At 60.4% G+C, this 25,448-nt stretch overlaps 1 protein-coding gene across 1 annotated transcript; it reads right to left on the bottom strand.

The window, feature by feature from the left end:
* Window positions 1-607: 607 nt before the first annotated feature.
* On the bottom strand, window positions 608-11,480 carry SLC9A3R2 (SLC9A3 regulator 2). Its single transcript, XM_030301278.1, is given in 8 exon segments — window positions 608-1,554; window positions 1,801-1,863; window positions 2,415-2,458; window positions 2,528-2,681; window positions 3,010-3,189; window positions 8,331-8,531; window positions 11,267-11,413; window positions 11,415-11,480. Coding segments are annotated over 8 exon segments (1,014 nt in total). The 3' UTR covers window positions 608-1,395.
* Window positions 11,481-25,448: the final 13,968 nt, after the last annotated feature.

The following is a 25,448-nucleotide window of genomic DNA, read 5'->3' as shown; positions in this document are numbered from 1 at the left end:
GACAGCCCTCTGCCAGGAGGCCCTGCCCTGTGTTTACAGAGCCACCCAGCCTCCAGAGTAACACCAATAGGCCCAGGCTGGGAGCCACAGGGCATGAGACCCGACCTGTGTGTACCTGCAGGGGTGGCACCAGGGCAGAGGGAGCGCAGGGAGTGTCAAGGACCTGGGAGGCACTGAGGGCAACTTGCTGGGGGAGGGGCAAAGGGGAGGCTGACAAGAGCCCCAGAGTGTACCAGTGAAGGTGGGGGGGGGGGTACAGGGAGCTGAGACGGGTCAGGCTTGGCCGCCTGGCGGATACAGTGGAAAGAGGCTTAGGAATGGGACCCCGCTTCCGGCAGCTGAGACGAGTTTCCCCAGGGCCGCTGCCCAGACCACAGCCCCCCACCCGCAAGCAAGGGCTCAGGAAGGACAGAGGCGGCCAAGGGTCTGCGGAAGGCCTGTTTATTCCGAGGGCGCGCATGCGCTATGGCTTACAGGGCAAACAGCAATATCGGTCGGGTTCAGAGCAGGGAGGAAAGGGAGAGCGGGTGGCGTCTCCTGGGGGCAGGCAGGCTTTCCCCCAGCCTCAGGGCTGTGGCGCAGGGACAAGAGGCCTGTCCAGAGGCCACCCTCTTCAGGGACACGGGGCCTCTATCCTCAGGTCTCTGGGAGCCCAGGCCCTGTGCCCTAGACCAGTTCAGCGGGGACATGGGAGGCCTGGCTTAGTGACCCCCCCCCACAGCAGGGATGGGGGCAGAGGGGCAGCTCCTACAGCCACATCTGGCCTCCCAGCCTCACCTTGGAGCCCCCACACTCACAGCCCGGTCCCCCTCCATCTCTCTGTCCCTGAACGTGCCCGGGACTCCCAGTTCAGAGGACTGCTGTTGAGGAGTGGGGAGGACGTGGTTTGCAGAGAAAGGTTTGTTTTATTGCAATTACTTAGAGAGCGCGTCCTAAGGGGGTGGGGGCGGGGGCGGGGGCGGGACTCTGGTATTAAGTGGAAACATGTGTGGAGCTGGAGCTCTGTGTTTTTTTTTTTTCCTTTCTTTTTTGGAAGAAAAGCAAAAACAAAAATTCCTTTAAGTCAGCAGGCCCGGGCAGAGCAGCAAGGGCCGGGCCACGGTCACCACTGCCTCTCCCTCTCCCTCTCTCACATCTGGCAGGCGGGGGCAGGGGGGGGGGCGGGAGGCCCTCTCCCCTCTCCCCTCTCCCCTCTCCAGCACCCAGCAGGTAGGGGGGCAGGACGGGGCGCACTGGGGCGCACATTGGCTCCTGGATAGCGGTGGGCCCAGCACGGCTTCAAGGGGGTGAGGAGGCACCCCCTCCAGTCCACTGAGGCCTGGGGAACTCGGGGCTGGGCCCGTGCGGGGAAGAGGCCGGGTCGCCGGCAAACAGGCGGGCGGGGTGGGGGGGGGCTCAGAAGTTGCTGAAGATCTCGCGCTTCCGGTTCCAGTCCATCTGCGGTGCCCGCTTGTTGACCCGGGTGGCTCTCGCCTTCTCCTTGGCCTCGGCCGCTGTGGGGCTCAGGTGGAGGCCACTCTCCTGAAAGGGGTCTCGTTTCCAGGTGCTGCTGTCCTGGGGGCAAGCAGAGTGGGCAGGTGGCCAGAGTGAGCCCTGGACCCGAGCCCTCAGTCAGGTTACCCTACCCAGGGAGCTCACACCAGAGGCCTGCCGACGGGGCCGGGGCAGCAGGCCCAAGAGGGCTTCCTGGAGGTGGTGACCCCACTGCCTAGGCCGACAGCTCCACAAACACCCACCCCCAAGGCCTCTGACCCCCCCAGCGTGTGATCGCGGCAGTGGAGACGGGCAGGCACTTGCTACCTCAGTGTCCTTGTCTAAGCCAGGCAGATCACTTCGGGACGAACACGCCGAGCCACCATTGAGCTGGGAAACCAAGGGCAAGGCGTGGCTTCAGGGACCCTGCCCAGGAGCCCGTGCACACACACGCGCGCGCACGCGTGCCTACACGCACATCAGAGCCGCACTCATGCTTCCGCTTGGCGGTAGGCACGGAGCCTCTACTGTGCTGCAGGCCCAGCCCGGGCAGGACGCTGGACAGCCAGCGGTGAGCGTGCAGGTGGCCCGGACCTGGCCGGCTCAGGACAGGAATCACCCCCAGGAGCATCACCTGGGGTGAAACCAGGGGCTGCTTCCCAAGGAGACACTGAGTGTGACTCCAGGTCGCCAGCCAGCAGTGGGCAGAGGGAACGGCACAGCCAGGCGCCCCACGGAGCCGGGGTGTGGCTGGCCCAGGACAGGCCCCACGGCGGACGTCAAAGCTATGAGGGGTTGGGCAAGAGTGAGCCCCACGATCGTACCGACACAAGCAGACCTCGAGCTGGGGCGGGGGGGGGGGGGCCCTGTCCAGCCTGTGGGTCCCCACAGGCCCCCACTGGGGTCTCCTGTGCCCACCCTGTCCACTCCCGGCCTCTCACCTGGGCAGGGCTGGTCCCGTTGGTGACGGGTGATGGCAGTGGACCTGTGGGGACAGTGTGTCAGAGGCTGCCCAGCCCCCCACGCTCTACCACGTCCCCAGGCAGTGGCCCACCTTCCACATGCTCCTCGGTGGGTGTAACCCGTAGCCGCCTGAAGTGCTCGTCCGTCTCAGGGTCCACCACCAGCAGCCGGGCCTCGTCCTCTCGCGCCTTGATGCTGGAGACCACCTCCGCGTGGCGCAGCCCCTCCACATTCTGCCCGTTCACCTGCCGCCAGCAGCATGGGGTCAGCGCTGCCTGAGGTCAGGCCCCCAAAGGCCCCCTGAGCCACCTGGCCAGGTGTGGCATCAAATATTCATCAACGTTGTCACCAGCCGTGGCAGCAAGAGGAATCCCAGCTCAGGTTCCCAGCATGTTCCCTCCTCCAGCAAGGACCTCCCTGCCCAGACACACACGCAGGGGACACGGGCCAGAGACACACTCGGGGTGGGGGACGCGGGCCCAGACACACACTCAGAGGACAGGGGCATAGACACACACGTGTGTGTGTGTGTGTGTGTGTGTGTGTGTGTGTATGTGTGTGTGTGACAGGTACCTCGATGAGTCGGTCCTGGGCGCGGAGGCCGGAGTGAGCGGCAGGCGAGCCCGGGTCCACGGAGCGGATATACTGTCCCGGCCGGGACTTGTCACTGTGCAGGTTGAACCCGTAGCCTTGGGGGCCCTTTCGCAGGTGGCAGAGCCGAGGGCGTAGCTCCCTGGGGGGTCCAGTGACATCCTGCAGGCACAAAAGACCAGGCTCCGCACTGCTCTCCCACCCCCCTTGAAGCCACCGACCCAGCCCCCAAGGCCTCTGGGCCCCAGTATGCAGCTGCAGGGGAGGTGGGCCAGAGGGATCCCCAACCCCACACCCAGCGGCCCCAGGTCTCAGGGACAAACAGTGCACCCGTGCCTGCCCCCGCCCCCTTAGGCTGCCTGTGACCGGGCTCCAGCCGCAGGTCCTAAGCAAAGCCTCAATTTCCAAACCCAAAAACGACTTCAGGACCAGGGGCTTTGCAGGGGTGCTGACAGAGTCAGCTGAAGGGCAGCGCGGAGCACAGGTGAGGGTGGTAGAAGCCAGGTGAGATAGCTGCCACTCGTGACAGTGTCCTGGGGCCACTGTCCCTGGAGGCCCTGCCCGTGCAGCCCCTCCCCAGCCCCTCCCCGAGTGCCGGGCTGACGTTGTCTGTTCTCCCAGCGGCCTCCATAGGCCAGTACGATGTGTTTGCTTTCACATTCCAGAGCAAGCTGCGGCCACCCCCACCCCCACGGGGCCCAGAGGCAGGGCACACGGGCTGCAGCCGAAGCCAAGTGAGAAGGCCAAGGGTGGGACCTGCCCTCCTACCCTCCCAGCCAGAACACAGAAGGCCACTAGTGCCCCCAGAGTCCCCCCACCCTGCCTCTGACAAACCCAGGGCCTCGCCTCACTTTACCTCTGGCATCCTGCAGCAGGGCTCCGGGTCAGGGGCCGTGCAGGCAGGGGCCGGGCCCCAGGACCCCCACCCAGCCACAGCCTGGGGCAGTGACCGCAGTGCCGAGTGGCTAGCGGCTGACGGTGCTCAATTAAACATGGCCGGTGGCCGGAGTGCGCGGGCGGGCAGGCAGCTCAGGTTTCCCGGGACGCCCAGGACGCCCGGGACTCGAGTGTGCCTGCAGGTGAGCGTGTGCAGGGTGGGGGTGCTCCCGGGGGCCCCTCCGTTACCCTCCACCTACCCTTGCCCTCAGGGAAGATCTCCAGGCTTTGGGCACCTGCCTCTTGCAGCCCAGGCCACCCCCTGACCACTCCAGACCCCAGGCCCGTGAGCTTGTTCCAAGCCTCAAACCTGACCGTGAGTGCCCTAACCTGCTAGTCGGCCCGGCTGGAGGACCGAGTACAGCTTTTATCACAGGGCAGGTGCCCTGCCCAGGCTCCGGGGCCCCCCCGCTTGTCCCAAACACCCTCTTCCTGCCCAGCCTGCACCCCTCCTCTGGGACCCCGGTCCCCAAAGCCTGCCCAGACATGCCCTCCGGATCCCCACTGCAGGCCACTACCTGGCCCCATGACCCCAGGAACTCAAACAGGGCTACAGTTCCTTGGTCCCAGGGCTTGGGCTGGGCAACATGGGCAGAACGTATGGGCGTGAGACCCCCAAGTTCTCCAGGACCCTGTCGCACAGACTCATCCGCTCTCCCAGACACACCTGGAAGTGCCCGTCCCTTGCGGGCTGTCAGAGCAGAGAGGCCCTGAGGCTGGCTGGTCCGGAGCAGGGCCAGGGCCGGGGTTACGCACATTTCGCAAGTGCACATGCAGAGGCACGCGGTCAGAGACGGGACATCTAAACACACACGGCTCACAAACACGCTACCCGGCGACACGTGCGTGCGAGGACAGCCCAGCCCCCTTGGCGCTACAGACTCTTCTCACGCCCTCCACAGCGACCTCCCTGGCAGGTCTCTCAAGGCCCCCCCCCCAAACAGGAAGCAGGACTGCGGGAGCATCTGGGGCCACGACGCCAGGCTGAAGTCACATCCGGGTTTGGGACCATCCTGGCCATCTCCCTGCCTCAACCCGGCTCGGCCACAGCTCACCACACCAGCCAAGAGGCTTCTCCTGAGGTCTTGCCTAAATTCCCCTCTTGGATCCAGGGACCCACAAACCCGGCACCGGACCCTCCAGTTGAGAGGCTGGGACGCGGGGGACCAGGCAGCGGAGAGGCCCAAGGAGAGGCCCCGAGAAGAGAAGAGAAGCAGCGGGTCAGGAGGGGGCGCAGGCAGGCCCTAGCGCATTGCTCAAATTCCTCACTGCCTGTCCTGGCTCCAAGCACTTCCTGCCGCCTCCCAGCCAGGCCCTCGGGCTCCCACGGGCTCCCACGGGCCCCTGGCCGGGCAGCCCAGAGCTGGACAAGCCCTGGTCTCACAGCCCAGCCCGCGACCAGACAAAGAAGCTGGCATGGGGGTACACCCCCGGAGCTGAGCTGTGCCCCCTCCCCCCACATGGTGACTCACCAGCCCTGGCAGAGAAGGGCCCCCATTGTTGCTCTGGGTCCAGCCGGCTCGCACCAGGGGGCCCCAAGTGCCCTCTCCTGACCCTGGGGGACATGGGCTAAGCTGGTTGCCGGGGTCCTCTTGGTCCACGCTGCCCCCACCCAGCCCCCACCCAGCCTGACCTGCACAAGCCCCCAGGATGGGCTCTGCGGAGGGGCTCCTGGAGCTGGGGCTGCGGCTGTGGCATCCCGAGAGCGGGCCATGGGAGGCAGGACGGAGTGGCAGGCAACGAGCGTCCAGCTGGAGTGGCCTGAGCTCTCTGGCCAGCCCAGGCCACCACCTCATTTATCCACCTCCCACTGTGGGCCCCCGGCTCCCCAGGGAGGGGTGGGGACAGGGGCACTGAGTCACTTTGGGGAGCAGGGTGGTGGCTGGGTTCCCCCTCCCATGCTCGGGCCCCAGCTAGGCACCCCCTACTGGCTAGCTTTCAGTCTCAAGAAAGGAAGGAAGGAAGCTGCTGGAAGGCCCTGCCCTGCTCCCAGGACCCGAGGCTGGGGGAACAGGGAGGCAAGGGAGGGGACCCCGGCGCCAGAACGGAAGACAGAACAGAGCCCTCTGGTAGTTACTAGGTCCCATGCCGGGCCACCCCCTGAAGGACTCTCCCCCTTACTCACAGCCCCTAAGGGCCTCCAGAACGGGGGTGGGGGCCCGGGGTCTGTCACCACCTCCACGGCCCTGGTGCTGCGAGCCGTCCCGTCTGTTTGGGGGGCTGTCCCCTATCGTCACGGTCGGGATCAGCTGCGCTGCAGCTGCAGGGCCACCCGAGCCTGGTCTGGCCGGGGCTGAGTCACCACCACCGACTAGGACCCCGCAGCACCCCAACGGGAGGGGCCGGCCGCATTAGTGGACGCCGCAGCCGGCATGGAGGAAAGGGAGCCATGACTCCCTAAGCAGACCGTATGAGTCCCACCCGGTCCCCCTGCCCCACTGCACAGGAGCCCTGTCGGAGCGTGGCCCCGTGTGTAAGCATCACCCTCCCAGGCACCCTGACAGCTAGTTAGTCCTGTGCAGGTCGGCCGGGGCCCGGCTCTTCCTTCTGACACTCTGAGCTCAACTGATCGGACACCGGGTCTCTGGCCGGGAGGCTGTGGGGGTACACCCTGTCCCCTGGGCCTCCCCTGACCTTCTGGACTCCCTGTCCCCAGGCCAGCCCCCACCACAGAGCCCCTGCCACTCAGGCCCCACTTTGTTCCTCTAAAAATACACCCAGAGGAAGCCCCCTCCTAGGGCTTCCTGTAGCTCCCAGAGCCTGAAATAGCAGAGGGGGAAGGTCCCACCCAAGGACAAGGTGCCTCGACACCCCACCCTCCAGATAAGGCCCGAGGGCGGATCTTTCCACAGGAAGGCGAATTCAGCGTTTGTGTCTAACTCAATGGATAAACGCCTAGGGGGAAGGGCACTTCCTCCTGGAGGTAAGATGCCCGAAGGAGGCCCTACTCCAACTGTAGGCCCTGCAAGGCCAGGGGCCCGGGCCAGCCAGCGCCCCCTCCCAGGACCTCCTTGAAAGCACATACCTGACCCTGATGCCCCCTACTCGGGCCATGACCACCCCCGAGGGTTCATGCGCAGACCTGTGCGCATGCTGGCTTCCCACCTGAAAAGCCATCTGCCCCCCAGGGCAGACACCGTAGCGTCCGGTCACCAGCACCACCAGCTCACACAGGAGGCATGCGCACCCAGAAACCCTGCACACACAGAAACTTCAGATCTCACGCCACCTAGGGCAGCTGGTTCTCAAAGTGGGATCTGGGGAAACCCCTGGGATTGGATCCCTTGAAGACATTTCCCTTGGGGCACCTGGATGGCTCAGTCAGCTGAGCATCCGACTCTTGATTTTGGCTCGGGTCATGAGCCCAGGGTCGTGGGATCGAGCCCCGCGTTGGGCTCCGTGCTCAGATTCTCACTCTCTCTCCCTCTGCTCTTCTCCCCACCTCCTCTCAAATTCAAACAGACAAACATAAAAAGGGGTGCCTGGGCGGCTCAGTCCATTAAGCGTCGGACTCTTGGTCTTGGCTCGGGTCATGGTCTCACTGTGCTGACAGCACAGAGCCTGCTCGGGATTCTCTCTCTCCTTCTCTTTCTGTGCTCCTGCCCTGCACACACATGTGTTCTCTCTCTCTCTAATTAAAAGAGAGAGAGAGAGAGAGAGAGAGAGAGAGAGAGAGTTTTCTTTAAAGAAAAGGCAAAGGGGGCATGAGGGACAACAACCTTGGGGCTTCAAGAGGGCAGAGTAAGCACGATGAGGCTCTTCCTCTCGGCCTCCCCCAGGGGGCCACCCCCAAGTTCTGCCACCCGGAAGGAGGTCCACACGCACGTTAATTCCAGCTCTTCCCTGGAGTGGAGGCAGGAAAGGAGAAGCACCCCAACCGCTGTAGACCCCAAGCTGAAGACTCAGCTTAGAGTATCCTCAGCTGTCCCCAACCATGCACCGCCCATGGGGAAGGACCAGCCCCTCCCTCCCAGGGCCTTCCCAGCACAAGCAGGCTCCTCAGACAGACAGACACCTGAGGCCAGCACAGAGCTAGGGACGCCCCCTCCTGGGGGACCTCTCCTCCCAGGCCCCCGGGCCCCTCGGCCAGGCTCGACAGAGTGACCTTTCCTAGGTCAGGTAGCTCTGATGGGCATCCTGGGGAAGAGGGTTGGCGATGGGGGGCCAGGGAACAGGGCCAGGCTGCCCTGACCTCACCTGGCTTAGAACACAGGCTGAGGGCAGAAAGAGTGGCCCCACGTAGCCGAGAGGGTAGTCGCCAAGGCCCCGGAGAGGGAGAAGAAGGGATGGAGACAGAGACTTCTGGAGGTGAGCGGAGGGGGAGACCGCCTGCCGTTAAGAGGCGGAGACGGCGGAACCTGCCATACCTTCTGGCCAGCCTCGGAGCCGAGGCTGCCGGCACGTGCCCAGTCCGGCTTTGGCTCCCAGGGGTCGTGGATGGGCGGAAGCCCTCGGTGGGCCATCTCCTCAGTGCAGGTCAGCTGCCGCCTGCGGAGCTCCTCGTCCGTCTCCTTGTCCACCACCAGCAGCCGCGTCTGCGTTTCCACAGCCTTGATCCTCTGCACCACCTGGGGCGGGCAGGTTGGCGGGGAGCAGGTCAGCGGTCAGCACTCTGGGCAGCACATGGACGGTGGCACCACCCAGGGCTGGCCCAGGATCACGGGCAGGCGGCTGGCCTGCCAGCGGTGGGCGGCTGGACCGAGAGGCCCGCCGGCTCCGCCCTCCACCCCCGGGGGCTCAGGCAGCTCCCTCCCCCTTTACGCAGGACGCCCGACACAGGCTGCAAGGACTACAGGATCACTGCAGGGACTCGCCTCAGCCCAGGGTCCTGTCCGAGAAGGGCCGGGAAGCCGGATGAGGCAGCTGGTCTGGAAGGTGGTGCGTGGCTGAGCTTCAGGGTTTCAGTGTGTGTGCGCGTGTGCACGTTGCATGCGTGCGTGTGTGTGTGCACGTGTGTGCAGGCATGCATCCATCTGCCTCAGGGTTTGCCTCTCAGTCTGAGTTTGAGGGAGCAAGGGGTCTCCCTAGGTGCCAGTCTTGGGGGGGGGGGTCTCTGCCCACTGCTGCTCTTTTCAGTAGTGGACCACGGACGTCTAAACTGCGGCCTTGGGGTGCCTGGGGAGCTCAGTCGGTGAAGCATCCGACTCTCGGTTTCGGCTGGAGTCATGATCTCACGGTTTGTGTGAGTTTGAGCCCCTCAACGGGCTCATGCCAACAGCGCAGATCCTGCTTGGGATTCTCTCTCCCTCTCTGCCCCTCCCCCCACTCGTGCTCGCTGGCTCCCTCTGTCTCAAAATAAATAAACTTAAAAATAATAAGTGAGTAAACCCCTGCCTCTGAGCCTTCATTTGCCTCGGAACCATGGCCACGGACCTTTTCCTGCTGGACCTGCAGAGAGGGGAAGGCCTGGATTCCTGTGGCAAGACCCTCGCTCGGGTACCCACACGCAACCCGGTAAACAGGGTTCAGACCCAGCAGGCGGAGGCCACCTGTGGGACAACTGTGACGCTATGGCCACCTGTGCGTCTATGTGGGTGCCCGCAAAGCGTCTACATCATGTGGGTGACCATGGGGCATGCGTGCCAGGGTGTGCCCTGCAGGGAGACAGAGCAGTGACCACTGGGCATTGGGGTGGGAAGGACAAAACCCCCACCCCCACCCCAAGTCTTGGGGGAGGGCAGAGAGGGTCCCGTCAGCTGCTCAGAAGTCATCAACAGATAGGAGGGTGTGAACCAGGCCCATCTTCCCCCCGGCCCCCCTCTGATCCTGCTCTCTCAGTGAGAGCGACAGGAGGACCCCAGCACCCTGGCACTTCCTGCCTGTGGGACCCACACAAGACACACAGTGTCCTCAAGCATCAGTGTCCTCATCTGTAGAATGGGAACTGTAACTGCCTCTCTTCCCTCCTGGGACAGCATGGTCCTGCGTGTAAACTTAGAGACGGACCCCCAGAGGCCTGAGAGAAGCAGGTGCCCTTGGGGCAAGGGCGGCAGGGACTGTAAAACTGAGGCCAGATACCAGCTCTGCCAGCCCCTCCCTTGTTCCGTCCAGCCAAGACCTCTGGCCCACACCCCCACCCTCCTTCAGCAAACTGCTTTATCCAGCTGACACTCTGGGTTAAAGACAGAACGGAGGCAGACGGATGGACAGACAAGGGCCCCAGGGGTAGACACAGCAGTTCAGCTGCCGGTCCAGCCAAGAAGCCATTTACTAATCTCTAGGCCCCAGGGCTAGCCACGCAGACAGGTCACAGACTCACAGGTGCTGGGGAGGACACAGAGAACCCTGAGCAGAAGGGGTGGAGGGAGGCTGGACTCAAGCCAGGTGACTCCCTGGCAAGGGGGGGATAGATCGTCCCCAGGACGCAGAACTTGCAGAGGAGAGACCCTGCCTTCCCTCTGGCCCTCGTCTCTAGCTGCAGGAGGCAGAGGGCCGGGGCAGTGGCCCCCGCAGGGCTGGGCAGCCTCCAACGAGACACCATCAGCCAGGACACACACGATAACTACACATATCCAGGCAGGTGGACACACAGGCTTGGACACACACACACACACACACACACACACACCCAGGCCTATATGTTCACACATACACTGTCCAGCACACAGAGCCCAGCTCACACACACACATCCCGGCATGCAGATCTGTCCACACATATACACCTAGGGGTACAGACCCGTATATTCACACACACAGTCCACACGTGCGCACGTGCACACACACACACACACACACACTCGCTGATACAAGCACATACAGGTGTGCCCTTATTGTGACACCCTTCTGTACACCCAGGCAGATGTGCACACACATGGGTGACCCCCAGAGGGACCTGTACACACACATACCCAGCTGTGTACACACGCACGTGTTGACACTCACAGAAAAACACTCAGGGCCCCCAGTTGCACGGAGACGCCCCCCAAGGTGACGGACGCCTCCATTCATTGCACGCTGAGGCCCTAACAAGACTTAAGTGTCAGGGCCGAGGGCGAGGAGCCGCAGTGCAGGCCCCTCCCTGCCAGGACGCCCCCTCCGCGGTGCAGGACCGAGCTGCCTGAGGGGCAGAGGCGAGGAAGGAGGCCGGCCGCCTCCGTGGCCACTTCCCCCACCTCCTAGCCGGAGTCCACGCAGGGCCTCGTGCGACCCCCTCGGGCCCCCGGGCAGGGCGCCGAGGCCTGGGGGCAGGCAATGCCGACAGCTGCGGTCGTTGACGCACCCCACCCTTCCCCCCCCCCCCCCCGCCAGCTCGGGGAGGGGGCCCAGCGGGGCAGCGGGCCGGGGGCGGGGCGCGGGCACCCACCTGGTGATGCGTCTCGCCCTCCACGTTGACGCCGTTGACCTCGACCAGCCTGTCTCCGGCGCGCAGCGCGGCCGCCTCGGCCGGGGAGCCGGGCTCCACGCGCCGGATGAACTGCCCGCGGCGGCCCTTCTCGCCGTGCAGGTGGAAGGCCGTAGCCGTGCTCGCCGCGGACCAGGCGGCACAGGCGCGGCCGCAGCGGCTCCGGTGAGGCCATGACGCCGGCTGCCCACCGGCCGGCCGCGGGCGGCCACGGCCGCTGACGCCTGCCGCGGGCAGGCAGGGGCGCGGGGGCGGCGCGGAGGCGGCAGCGACGGCGCTGGGGACCCGGCGGCGCCCTCGGCTGCTCTCGCTCGGCTCTCGTCGACTCGGACTCGGGCTCCGGCTCCGGCTGCGGCGCCGCCCCCGCGCCCGCCCCTTCCCCGCCTCCTCCGTTCGGCCGCCCCCGCCCCGGCCACGGCCCTGCCTCGGCACCCCGCCAATCCCGGCGGAGGCTGCGGGGCCTAGGGACGCCCCCCTCGGTCTTGCCCCGACTCTGGGCAGCCTCCCTGGCGCCAGCGCCTTTGCCTCCTGTTCCAGGGGCATTTATTGAGCACCTACTGTATGCGTGGCACCAAGGCGGGCCGTGGAGGTGGGGGGAGGAGTGGAGAAAGGGTCTTCAGGGTGAGGAACCGCACACAGCGGCCAGAGGGTAAGAACAAGAGCCACAGCTCTGCCCACCATCCTCAGGAAGTTTCCCCCGCTACACACACACACACACACACACACACACACACACAGACACCCCGGTGTCCCTGTGTCAGGATCCCTCCTGCACCCAGAGCTGCCCTGGCCCAACAGAGTCCCAGGATGGTCCAGAAGACAGAAAGAGGAGTTTGAAAGTGACAAGGCAGCAGCCCTTCCCTATATTCTGGAGGCTAGTGACTGGGCAGCACCCTGGCCCTCCCAAGGAGACTGTGTGGACCTGTGCTGGGCACGTCCATTAAACATTACCCCCCACACTCCTCTCTTAGCCTGGGCCTCTCACTTGTGCCCCTGGTCATCCCAGGCAGAGATTAAATGTACTGAGGCCTTTGGCCTCTGACCTCTGGCTGGTGACCAGTGCTCACAGAAGCTGTTCCCAGGAGCTGGCCCCTGTGATCTCTGCCCCAGCCCTCCCCTCCCTCTGTCCTTCTCCCCTAGCATCTAGCCGTCCCCAGCAGGAGTACCCCTTCCCCCAACCAGGCAAAAATGACAACAGAAAACCATTTATGCTTTGTTGTGGCTCTGAGTACACTTTATCTGGAACAACCCCCGGGTGCAGATCAGGGAACCAAGTTCTAAAGAGGAAGGAGACCCAGGCGAGCTTCCCTGGCTCCTCTTAGGGCAGAGCTGTGAGATGCCAAGTCCACACTTTACCACCGAGCGCTTCCCCAGCCTCGGATACAGGAAGACAGCTGAGCTGCAGGCTCCCCCTCAGCCTGCCCAGCCCCCTGCACATACCTGGTTCCCCGGGCTGAGGCTTAACCAGCCCGGGCAGTTCCCCATGGGGACAGAGGCAGGCTCAGCTTGGGCCTAGTGCTTGCCGCTCCTTCTCCCCTCTCCAGTGCCCTCAGCCTGGGCTCCCAGCCTCCGCCCAAGCACAGAGCCCTCCTCTGGGCAGCCTCCTGGGCTGCAGCCCCTTGGGTGTCCACACCCCAGCTGCTGCCCCTAAAAGCCACTTAGGCCAAAGCTGCATGGCTGCTTCCCCGCCCCCACCTCTAAGTTCCTGGCTGGTGCCGCCATAGGCGTCTGTCTGCTTTTCTGTCCAGAGGCTGCCTGTCTGGCCTGTGACTGGCCTCTCCGGACCCGACCTGGTGCTGCTGCTCCCGGTGGCTTTGAGGATGGGTGTGGCAGTGCCGCCTACTATATACTATTCCTGATGGGGCTTAGGGGTCACCCCATAGCAACCAGCACCAGCCAGGACCTGGCAGGCTGTAGCTTGGGGCCACACCAGCATCTAGGGAGGTGGCTGGATGGGAGCCCCCCGGCTGGGGGCAGAGAAGGTAGGAACCCCTGGTCCTCCGGGTTGGGAAGCTTGGACATCTCCTCCCCCCCACCCCACCCCACCCCCACACATAGGACAGACACTCCCGGGATCCGCCACGGGCCCTCGCTGCCTCCCGCAGCCCAGGACTCAGCCAGTGAGTGACGATGGATGGGAACAGACCACCACTGGAGGGAGGCGGAATCAGGGGTGGGTGGTCATAGTCAGGGGCCAGGAACACTGCTTCACAGCATAACAAAAGGCAACAAAGTAGAGTTAATAAGGGAGGTAGGTAACACCCCAGAATAAAGGAGAGCTGCAGGTTAAGTTCCAAAGGGGGAGCAGGAATGGGGAAGAGGAGCAGGGGAAGAATGGGGGCCCGACAACAGAGGCAGGGAAGACAACCCAGCTGCTCTCCTGGGCAAACTCTCCCATGCCCTTCCTCCAGCCTCTGGCTGAGAGAGACAAGCGAGACAGAGAAACAAACCGAGGGAACAGCATGGACAAAGGCTCAGAAGAGCAGACAGAAAGGTGTTCAGGGGCTGTAAGCTGTTCGGGGTCTCCCGCGAAATGGGCCAGAGAAAGTGATCATCTAGGCTGGCAGCAGGGGGAGGTCAGGTGGGAGGTGATCCCCACGCCCCGAAGCCCGCATCCCGCTCTGCCACCTTGCCACACAGGCCTTGCGACAGGCGGCGACGGAGACCTTTCCCGGGGATTCCCTCTGCAGAGGGTCCACCTGGGGTGTGGGTTGGCCTGGGGCTCCACTGGTGGGGAGGGGGCTTTCCTCCGAGCTCTGGCTACCTCCCAGGGGCAACGCCCCCAGCGATGGGCGGAGCATGGGCCTGGGCGGGGACTCTGGGCTGTGGCAGTGGGCTGAGGCCTGGTCCCGAGCCAGAGGAAGGGTCGGGGGGACCGTCTGTGGGGGTGGAGCCATTAGTCTGAGGCCCCGGTAATAGCCCAGAGCTTCCCGGGCCGGGCGCTGCGTCCCTAACGGGCATTAATGGCCCCACGGGATGACAGGACCTCGCTTATGGCCTTCTCCTCGGACTACGCCAGGCTTCTCTTCAGAGCTCGAAACTGGAGCAGGCGGGGGACAGCGCGACGGAAACTGTGATGAGAACGAGAGACCCGGAGACGAGAAGGGGAGAGAAGGGGAGAACCGCGACGACCACCGAGGGAGGCAGCGCAGGAGCCCGCCCACCCGCTCTGGGCCCGCCCACGCCCCTGCTCCCAGGGAGACTGCAGCCCGAGAGAGCAGCCGCGCAGCGCCACCTGCTGGCTGTTGCTTCATTCCGAGGGGCTGGCCAGGCCCCGCCCCTCTGGCTCCGACTCGGTTCGGCCTCCCGGGCTGGGTGGAGATTAGAGCGGGAGCGACGCACTAGGGCTCCTTGTACTGCAGGGGCACGGGGGTGCACGTAGGTGGTGGGCAGGGAAGCTGGGCCTCTGCCAAGTCCTAATCGGGGGAGTTTCACCTTGGACCTGGCACCAAGCTCTCTGGACTGGGGTACCTCCAGGCCTCGTGAAATCTAGCGTCTCACCAAGTGTTCCGGCACTTGTGACCAAACATTTACGGGCCACTTGGCACCAGGCGCTGGTGAGCACTGGGGAAACATCGCTTAGAATCCAAGGGCAAGCCCAGGACTGGCACAGCCTTGAGGAGGGCATTTAAACATGGCCTGAGGCCCCAGAGTCCTTCTTCAGGGTGGACCGTGGGGCTGTTCTGGAATCTGCCCAGAGTTCCTGCTCTCTGTGTGAGGGAGGGGAGGGAGCAATGAGACCGCGGGACAGGGCAGCCCTAGACTTTGTGCACGTGGCACATGGATTTCGTGCCGTCAGTGGTGGAGAGCCCTTGAGGTGTTGTGCACAGGACACGCGTGTTGTGAAAGACCAAGTTTGGCAGGAGTGGACTTGGAGTGCAGAGAGTGTGTTGACCTGAGGAGTCAGGTGGCCGCCCCTCCCCTCAGTGCAGATCCTGGAATCAGAGTCAGTAAATTTAGGGGTTGGTCGGGGCGCCCGGGTGGCTCAGTCGGTTAAGCGTCTGACTTCGGCTCACGTCATGATCTCGTGTCTCGTGACTTCCAGCCCCGCGTTGGCCTCTGTGTTGGCAGCACACAGCCTGGAGCCTGCTTGGGATTCTGTGTCTCCCTCTCTCTCTGCCCCTCCCCTGCTCACTGTCTCTCTCTCTCTCTCCCTCAAAAATAAAAAACACTAAAAAATAAATAATAAATAAATAAATCCAGGGGTTGGTAAGAATTGGGAGGGTGGAGTAAAAAAGAGCGCCCACATTAGGGGACCACGTGGGGAGAAGGATGCATCCAGGAGATGAGGAGTTGCCAGTAAGGAGAGACGGGGGCTTCCAGAGGCCAAGGGGAATGTGGGGGCCAGTTCTAGGTGGGCCTGTCGAAGTTAGCTGGCCCAACAGGCATGGGACCACCCCTCCTCCAGTCCTTGCTGGGTGCCCCAAGGGAAGACCTTGCCAAATGGCCAAGGGAGGGCTCCGGGAGGCAGACAGTATCAGGGCACAGCAGACGGGCACTTCGAGGTCTGGTCCAGAACAGTTGTGGGAGTCAGAGCCCATACTGAGGAGGGTTAATGAGGGAGCAGAAGGGTGGAGGGGCCCGGGCACCTGTGAGCAGGATCTATAAGGGGGCCCAGGTGGAGGGAGGTCCTTATTCAAGATGGCAGAGCACATTTACATGGGGCTTGGAGCCAATAACTGGAAATGTGAGAGGATCAGAGGGGGAAGAGTCTCTGGGGAGGCAAGGGGCCTTTCCTCCCTAGGAGGAGAGCGTGGCCTGAGGAAGGGTACAAAGGAGATCGTGGATGAAATGAAGCCGGGAGATGGGAGAAAGGCTGGGTGGGCTGCCAGGGCTCCCGAACCTGGCCAGGGGCCACAGTGAGGGGGGGGGCACTTGCAGGGCTCCTGGGAGGCTGAGGTGGGGGCTCTCGCTCTCAGCTGGTAGGGTATGAGTGCCATACTCTCCTTTCTGGTGGACGGCAGCAGACCCAGGGGCTGACTCGTGCCTACCTCCCATGAGACCTCTCCCCTCCTGTGGGACCCTGGGACCTGGTCTGATGACCCCACCCCCAAATAGGAGGGGCTAGTACTGGCAGAGAAGGGAAAGGGGACCTAGGCCCCAGCAATGTCTCTGCCTCTGTCCCCCCTTCTGTTCCCCAAGCACTTACAGTTGGAGATGGTTAGGAGCGGGCATCCCTTGGCCAGAGAGAAGGCTCCTGGTATTTGCCAGGGAGTGGGTGCAGCTGTTTGTGCCCTAGAGCTAGATGCCAAGTACACATCACAGAGGAAAGGGGTCACACATGGGGACACATGAACCAGGCAAATTTATTGACCAGTCGCTGTGAGCCCTAGAGAAACTAATCTAGTCTGCCTGGGTCAGGAGAAAGGGCATTGCCAGCAGGGGCTGCGCTCAGGATAGCCCTGGAGAGGTGGGGTCCGGCGAACGCGGTTCTCTGGGCAGACCGTGGCTGAACAGGAGACTCTCCAAAGGCTCTAGAAAGAAGAGCAGGACCTCAAGGACAGGGCTGTGCGCCCTCCACTACTCCCCCCCCCAAAAAACGTCCCCAAGGCTGGAAAGGGTTAGGACACTCCAGGGAAGCCTTTCTCCCTAAGGAGTGGGAGGACAGGAGAGTCGTGGGGTGCCTCGTGGGCACGTGAGTGGGCGCACCGGGCTCAGATCTCCCCAGACGTCCTCGCCCCCTTCTCCCCACGTACCTGGCCTGCTCCGCGGAAGAGCCCTGGCTCCAGTTCGGTGCGCGCGGCTCGGGGTGGCGCCAGCTCCAAGGCGCACTGACCCGGAGCCCTGCGCGCGAGTGCCTTCCGGTCTCCAACAGTTCCCGAACCCCAGAGGGCAGCAGAAGAGCACCTAGGGGGACGGGCGCCGGACGGAGGGTGTCTCTGGCAGATGGCTCCTGCGGGGACGAGCCCAGGCCCTGGGTGTCAGAGGCAACGGGTCCGGCAGCCGAGGCGCAGCGCGCGGCGATGCATGTAGGGCGAGCGGCGCAGCCCCATGAGCAAGCCCGCGGCGCGGCCCACCGTGTGGTAGCGGGGACTCGCCACGTGCTTGTACCAGGCGTCAGCGGGCAGCGACAGCAGCAGCAGCAACAATGCGAGCCACCGACCGGCCGAAGGGCCCCGCACCCCCGTGCCCCGCGCAGGATGCTCAGGGCACTGGCGCCCGGCGGGGCAGGCCACGAACTAACGCAACCGGGTCTCGGCGCCCTGCGGGGACTGCGGAGGCGTAGGGGAGCCGGAGCGCCTTGGATCCGGACCTTATAACCGCTCGCGGGCCCCAGCCCATGCTCTGTCCCGGCGGTCACCCGCTCGGGCTCCCAAAGGATAGGAGAAGAGAGGCACTGGGTGCCGTGGGCAAGGACTGTGGGTGGGTTATCAGAGCACCTTCTCTGAGTGGCGGGGGCCTTCAGCCAGAGGGCTCATTCTTTGACGATCCGCTGGGAGCGGCCATTGGCGTCCCCTCCCCCAGGGGGCTGCTCTGCTTCCCCCTCCCCCCAAGGAGAATGCGTGCCCCTTAACCACAAGCTCTTTGCAGGTTGTACCCTGAAGAGGAAAGACGGAGGCTGGCACGAAGCCCTCTTGTGCATCATTCAGAAACCCTCTGTGGATCTACTTCCCGGAGGCTCTCTTGTCCTCACTACGTTAGCTCTTCAGTCTGTCCCCTACCCCTTCCTCTCCTTTCCCACCCTCGCTTCTGCCCACCAACCCATTTCCCAGCTGCAGCTGGATGCTTGCAACCACGAGTTTGGCCACATGGGGCCCTCCCTGAGGTGGTTAGTGGTTCCCTAGGGCTTCCAGAATCAAGAGGAAGCCCCTCTCATCCGGCAGCCCTGGCTTGGGCAGGATGAGGCCCTGTGGCCCTCTAGCCTGCTTTCTGGTCCCGATTCCCCCCACCCAAGACCATTTTCTCTGGCCCAGTCTCCATCATCTTTCTGCTGTACCCAGCGACCAGTTGATTCTGCCACATCTGCACTTCCTGTGCCTAGAACATCCTTCCCTTCCTTGCCATCACTCAGGATCCCGTCTACATGGCCCTGGTGTGAATAGTCCCCGAGTATTCCTTCCTGGCTATAGGGGTTTAACAACCCCTTCCAGAGGGCAGAGCCCGACCCGTTCTTGCCAGAGCCCCAGCCCAGGAAGGATGCAGCCCTCAAAACAATCCGACTTTCACCGCACCCCCAGCAACCACAACATTCATCCAACACCTTCTAGATTCCAGACACCAAGGATCCTGAAATGTCCTTATTTTTTATCTCCTAACAATGCCATGAAAGTAGGATGATTATTTCTTTTAAGTTTGTTTATGTGAGCTATGCACCTAGAGTAAAGCCCAAGGCGGGACTTGAACTCAAGACCCTGAGATCACCTGAGCTGGGATCAGGAGACAGATGCCTTAACCGAGTCACCTAGGCGCCCCAAGGTTTTACTTTTTTTAAGTACTCTTTACACCCAATGTGGGGCTCGAACACACAACACTGAGATCAAGAGTCACGTGCTCCAGTGACTTGAGCCAGCCAGGCGCGCTGAGGAGGGTCAATTATTGACCCCATTTGCCAGTGAGGAAGGTTAAGACACCAGGAAAATGGACTTGTTTGGATCACACCTGCTGGGTAACGGTGGGGCGAGTGGGCTCCAACCTAGATCCCAGGTGGGGGTCTTGAGCTGAAGTTCTTGACGGAAAACTGTCCCTCACCCTCTGCCTGTCTCTTTAGCAAAGGGAAGGGGTGATTCTGGGAGTTGGAGGGAACAGAGCCTGGGCCAGTCCTTCCTCCCAGGTCTCAGTGTCAAGGGACCATCGTGGGGCTGTGGGGTCAGAGGATGGCACCTGCTGAAGGGAGGAGGGGCCGACAACGGTTCTGGCAAGCTCTGGGGGGCAGTCAGAAGCAGCAGCAGCCCTCCCCACAGGGCCCTGCAGAACAGGGAGGGGGGATGTGTGCCGTGCTTGGTGGTGGGGGGTGTGGGGGAAGGGGGTGTGTCCCAGTCTCTCCTGTCTGCTCATTTGCAAACTGGGAATGATAATGGCCCCTCATCAGCTCGCTGTCAGGCGTGGGTGTTGGAGCCATGCCTAGCACACAGTAGCTGCTAAAAAAATGGTTGTGCAGGGGGAGCCTGGGTGGCTCAGTCAGCTAAGTATCTGACTTCGCTCTCAGGTCACGGTCTCGGGGTCATGAGTTTGGGCCCCACATCGGGCTTTGTGCTGACAGCTCGGAGCCTGGGTCCTGCTTCGATTCTATGTCTCCCCTTCTCTCCCCCTCCCCTGCTCACGTTCTGTCTCTATCAAAAATAAATAAAAACATTTAAAAATTTAAGGGGCGCCTGGGTGGCTCAGTCAGTTGAGTGACTACAATTCAGGCCATGATCTCACGGTTCATGAGTTCAAGCCCCGCGTCGGGCTCTGTGTGACAGCTCGGAGCCTGGAGCCTGCTTCGGATTCTGTGTCTCCCTCTCTGTACCCCTCCCCGACTTGTGCTCTGTCTCTTTCTCTCTCTCACGGAGGGGTGACGGGGCAGGCGCTGCTGGGGTGGCGGGCGCAGAGGGAGCCGTGGGCGCACCTGGAGGACCACGGGACCAGGGAGCCTCATGGAAAGCAGCCTCCCCAGGGGCACCATAAGGGGCCTGGAGAGCCGCCTGGAGGGTGCGGTGGGGCGGGCACCGCGGCACGAAGCGGGCTGCCAGGGTCCTCTGACGCTGCACATCCTCCCTTTTAAGGGTACTTGGGGGCTCCTGGGGCCCCAGGGATCGAAGGGAGGCGTCAGCATAGGATCACCTGTGGCTAGGCGGCAATGCCAGTCTCCGTGGCGGTTAGAACACTGAAGTCCAGCTACAAGTACCAGCACAGACAAATCCCCAAAGAACGACAGCTTAAAGAGAGGAAGTACTCTGCACGATGATGTTCGGTATCTGAAGTTAAAACCCGAGCCGCTTATCCTTCTTTTTTATATCTGTGAAGCCGAGAAGGAAAATGTCATGGTGGGAACAAGGGACGAAGGCAAGGCAGAGAGGAAGCGGGGATCCTATCAGGTGCAGGTGTGCAGAAGGCCTGGGGGAGGGAGCCCAGGGCCAGGTGGGGGGAGCAAAGCACACAGTAGTCCTGGGGACTCCCAATTTAGGGTACGGGGGGGGGGGGCTCGGTGCTCTGCCCAGCCCTGAACCCAGGGACCCAGTGACAAAGGCCTCTGCCCCTCTCCCACTAAGGGTCTGGAGCCAAAGCTCCACGTGGGAGGAGGGGAGGAGGTGACAGGTCCATGGGCCATGAGAACTGACTCTCCTCTGTGGGGCTTGCCTCTCCCTTCATCCACCCAACAGCCTCCTGGAAACCAAGGGAACATGGCTTTGTCCTGTTTCCGCACCACCTTTCCCACATGGGCACCAAGCCCTCCTGGGCCAGGACATCTTCCTGACACTCAGCCTCAACACTGGGCACAGAGCCTGGCCCCGACAGGGACTTCCAGCCTAAGGATGCGGTGATGGAGCAAATTTCTGTTTCGTCTTATTTTTCATGTTGTATTTATTTATTTTCAGAGAGAGACAGAGAGTGTTAACTGGGGAGGGACAGTGAGAGGGAGACACAGAATCCAAAGCAGGCTCCAGACTCCGAGCTGTCTGCACCGAGCTCGACGCGGGGCTGAAAACCTTGAAGCATGAGATCATGACCTGAGCTGAACTCAGACGCTTGACCAACTGAGCCACCCAGGTGCCCCTGTCTTATTATTTTTAATTACTAATTTCTAGTAAGGTAATTTACGTTATAAATTAATGCTACCAGGAGAGGAACATTAAAGGCGTCCTCACCGCCCCGCCCGTTCACATCCCAGTCCTGCTCTGCAGATGCAAGTGCTCACAAGTCCCCCAGGTGTTTCTTCTAGTTTTACCCCCTATTTAAAAATCGTAAACTTAACTGCTATTCTAAAATCAGTGGGTTTTTTTTTTTTTTGTCTCGAGAGAAAGAGAACACGAGCAGGGGAGAGAGAATCCCGCAGGCTCCTAGCTCAGCACGGAGCCCAACGTGGGGCTCAATCCCACGACTCAGGGATCCCAAGCAGAGCAGAAATGGGAGTCAGACGCTTGATCAAGGGAGCCATCCAGGCCCCCCAGTGGTCTTTTCAAGGAGGCATAACATACTTTCAGTGTGCACATCTAACAACTGCATTTGTTAGGGATGCATACATCTGTGTGCCCACAGCCCAGATCAAGAGAGCAAAGACTTCAGCTCCCCAGGAAGCTCCCTTCGCCCCCTCCCAACCAAAGCCCCCAGCAAAACTGATGGCCACATCGGGGCTCCTCACCCTTGGCACTGCCCGCATCTGTGGGGGCTGCCCTGGGCACTGTCGGACGTGTAACAGCATCCCTGGCCTTTACCCATCTGTACAGGCACAGTAACAGCCTCTCCCCAAGCCGTCTGCACCCCACATATCCTGGAACCCGTGCACTCTTACTGGATAAGGGGACAGAGGACTGAACTTGCAGACGAAATTAGAAATTAGGCAGGCTCATCAGTTGACCTTAATATAAGCAGATGGTCCTGAATCATCCACGTGGGCCTAGCGTCGTCACATGGGTCCTTTAGTGTGGAAGTCCTTTAGTGAGGGGTCAGGGAAGGGGTGGGGACGACGCCAAGAGGCTGGCATGACGCAATTTGCAGACACGGCGGGGGGGGGGGGCACCTCTAAGGCTGGAAAAACGAGGAAACGGATTCTCATCAGAAGGCGAGGACCCCACCTGCACCTTGGTTTTATCCCAGTTGAGACTCATTTAGAACTTCTGAATTCCTTAACTGTGAGACAAGGAATGTGTTGTTTTAAGCTGCTAAATTTGTGGTGATTTTTAACAGTGGCAACAGGAAACTAATGAACCAGGAGATGCCAGTAACGTTCCCACCCTGCTGTACCACCACAAATGCCTCTTTGGGGGCAAAACTGCCCCCAATTGGGAACCACAGACCCTTAGATTATAAACTGCTGCTTTCCAAAGTATCTGTTGCAGGCAGCACCAAAAGCCTTCCTACAAATTCAGATGAAGCTTCGGCCCTCTTACACCCCGATAAGCCCACTTTTCATCCCTCTATCCTTTTACTAGGATTTTATCACAACTTTTGGCTAACTCACCAGTCAGCGTGCACATTATTATGGCCGTGTAAATCGTTTCGCTGCTAAACCAAGTAATGTACTATGGTTAGGTTTCCTTTCTTGCCGAACGCTTGTCACTTTTTTTTTCTGCTTGTTTCCTGTATGCTTATTTTGCTATTTTCCCCCCAAAGGCTCTGAGAGATAGGTCGAGCTCTTTGCAGTAACTTTTCCGGATTCTCAAGCACGTGAGGGCACCCGATGAGTACGGTGTTTTCTGGAGGCCTCCCTGTGGGAGGTGGCAGCCTCCCGCTCCAGACTGCATACCCCTCTCCTCTCACACCTACTCGGGAGTCTCCGCACAGGCACCATCCCACACTTTGCTGTCACTCTCATCTGGCTTGAAACCCGTGTTCTGGATGCCAGGTCATCTTCCAACGGATAGTCCCTAACATTTTGGAGACGTGAACCCTCCGGTAGCTTCATGTGTGCTAAATACGTTGTCCCTTTTATGGCAGTGGCTTTATGCCTAGTGGAAAGATTTTTCTGGGGCATAGAAGGTGTGCATGGATATCCTAGTCCCTCAAAAATTTGACAGAATTTCCAGCTTCCCGTGTTCCAGGAGTAAAGTATGGTTCTCCATCCTTCCAGGGTCTTCTCCCTCCTCACCTCCCCCTCCTTCAAGCTCTGGGGTGGGGGTGGGGGGGATCTTCACTTTGTCTGCAGTCCTCCTGTTTGCCTCTGCCGTGCCTGATGATGTCACTCGCGGCGGCCTTTCTTCTTTGCCTGGGTCCTTTCAGTATGGAGACTTGTGTCCCTGAGCCGTGGCCTGTGTTACCTTAGTCTTTCGTAATTTGCCCCTCTCCGTTTTCTGTGTTCTCTCCGAAGTTCCTATTAATTACATATCGTACCTTCTAGAGTAAGATTTCCATCCTCTTGGGGCACCTGGGTGGCTCAGTCGGTTGAGCGTCTGACTTCGGCTCGGGTCATGATCTCACAGTCTGTGAGTTCGAGCCCCGCGTCGGGCTCTGTGCTGACGGCTCAGAGCCCGGAACCTGTTTCAGATTCTGTGTCTCCCTCTCTCTCTGACCCTCCCCCGTTCATGCTCTGTCTCTGTCTCAAAAATAAACAAACGTTAAAAAAAAAAAAAAAAAAGAAAAAAGAAGTCACAGCTACTGTTATTAAAAAAAAAAAAACATTTCCATACTCTTTATTTTCCATCTGTTTTTTTGTTCTGCTTGCCAGGAGATTTCTTTAACCGTATCTTCCCGTTTTGCTCTTGAATTTTTACTTATGTTTTTAATTTCTAGTAGCTCTTTCTTGTTCTGATTTGTTTGGTGCTTGTTATTGTTCAAGGCATCTTATTCTCATTTCACGGAAGCGGTATCTTTTCTGGAAATATCAAATAGAGCTCTTTTTTTTTTTTTTTTTAAATGTTTACTTATTTATTTTGAAAGAGAGAGAGATCAGGGAAGGGACACAAGGAGAGGGAGACAGAGAATCCCAAGTAGGCTTTGTCAGTGCAGAGCCTGATGCCAGGGCTCAAACACACAAACCATGAGATCATGACCTGAGCCACCCATGCGTATGTACGTATGTATGTATGTGTGTGTGTGTATGATGTATGTTTATTTATTTATGAATGAATGAAGGCTCCACACCCAACATGGGGCTGAAACCCATGATCCTGAGATCAAGAGTCATGTGCTCTACCAGCCGGGCACCCCAAATACAGCTCTTTCTAAAACCTTCCTTTTGCTCTCTGGGTTGGCTTATTCTGGTCTATCTTTCACACTGCAGGTCTTCCTTCTAAGTCTAGAGATCTGGCTGCCTGTCTGTCCCCATGTATGCGTGAGACCTGGATGCCCTTTGTGTGGGGGCATGGCTTGCTGAGTGATGGGCTTCACTGTAGGAATGGCTTTTCCTTCTGCAATGCTGCGGTCAGTGAAGCTTTTCTCTGGGGCTGGTCAGTTTCTCCACTGGAAAGTCTCCTATTGAGAGCATGTGGTGGGGCGGAAGGGATTGGATACAGTCATCAGGGCAGGGTGGGAGGGCCCAGGTCCCCGGGTTCATGCACTGACTTGCAGACACTGCAGTTTTTAGTCCCCCGCCTCAGCTCGCCAGCAGTGAAACTTATCAGGGTTCCCCCCAAAGGTGTTAAGAATGTTTTGTAAAATAAGTCACTCCATCTTCCTGTCCTAAAATTTGTTTATGTGTTTCACTAGCTGTTTCCTCCCTTCCTGTTCTCTTTGCACTTGTGGATTGAAAGTGTTTTATTCCTTTACTGTCATTTAGTGGGCTTTCATGAGAGTCGGATGGCAACTGCATGTGGCCAGTCCACCAGATTTATTTGGTGTGATGATCCCTGTTTTACAACTGAGGAAGCCAAGGGTTTGGTGAGCCAATCAAGTTTGCCAGCAAGTAAGTGGCTGAAGGGGGGTTTCCAGCCCATTTCTGTCTGATTCTAAAGTCCAGGCTTGGGGTGCCTGGCTGGTTCAGTCGGTGGAGCACATGACTCTTGATCTCGGGGTCGTGCGTTCCAGCCCCAAGCTATGTATGGCACCTACTTAAAAATAAATAAATAAAAAGAGGGTCATCTGGGTGGCTCTCAATCTCAGGGCTGTGAGTTCAAGCCCCACGTTGGACATGAAGCCTACATAAAAAAGGGGGTGGGGCGCCTGGGTGCCTCAGTCGGTTAAGCGACTGACGGACTTCAGCTCAGGTCATGATCTCACAGTTCGTGAGTTTCAGCCCCATGTCGGCTCTGTGCTGGCAGCTCAGAGACTGGAGCCTGCTTCGGATTCCATGTCTCCCTCTCTCTCTGCCCCTCCCCCGCTGGCACTCTGTCTCTCTCTGCCTCTGTCAAAAATAAACATTTAAAAAAATTAAAAAAAAAAGAGAAATAATTAAAAATAAAGTCCAGACTCGTTCCCTACAACACACTGCCTTTTTTATACAAGGTTTCAGATTTGACTCGCCTCCTTCGATGACGTAAGGGAGGTCTGGAGTGTGCCTGGCCTCCAAGGGCAGGGAGGAAGCCCCGGTATTCACCACCATCAATTCAACAAACCTGCGCTGATGCTT

Source organism: Lynx canadensis, chromosome E3 (assembly GCF_007474595.2).
Source record: "Lynx canadensis isolate LIC74 chromosome E3, mLynCan4.pri.v2, whole genome shotgun sequence".
NCBI classification, from domain to species: Eukaryota; Metazoa; Chordata; class Mammalia; order Carnivora; family Felidae; genus Lynx; species Lynx canadensis.
The sequence above is the reverse complement of the archived record's forward strand: the minus strand, read 5'-3'. Positions and strand labels throughout refer to the sequence as shown.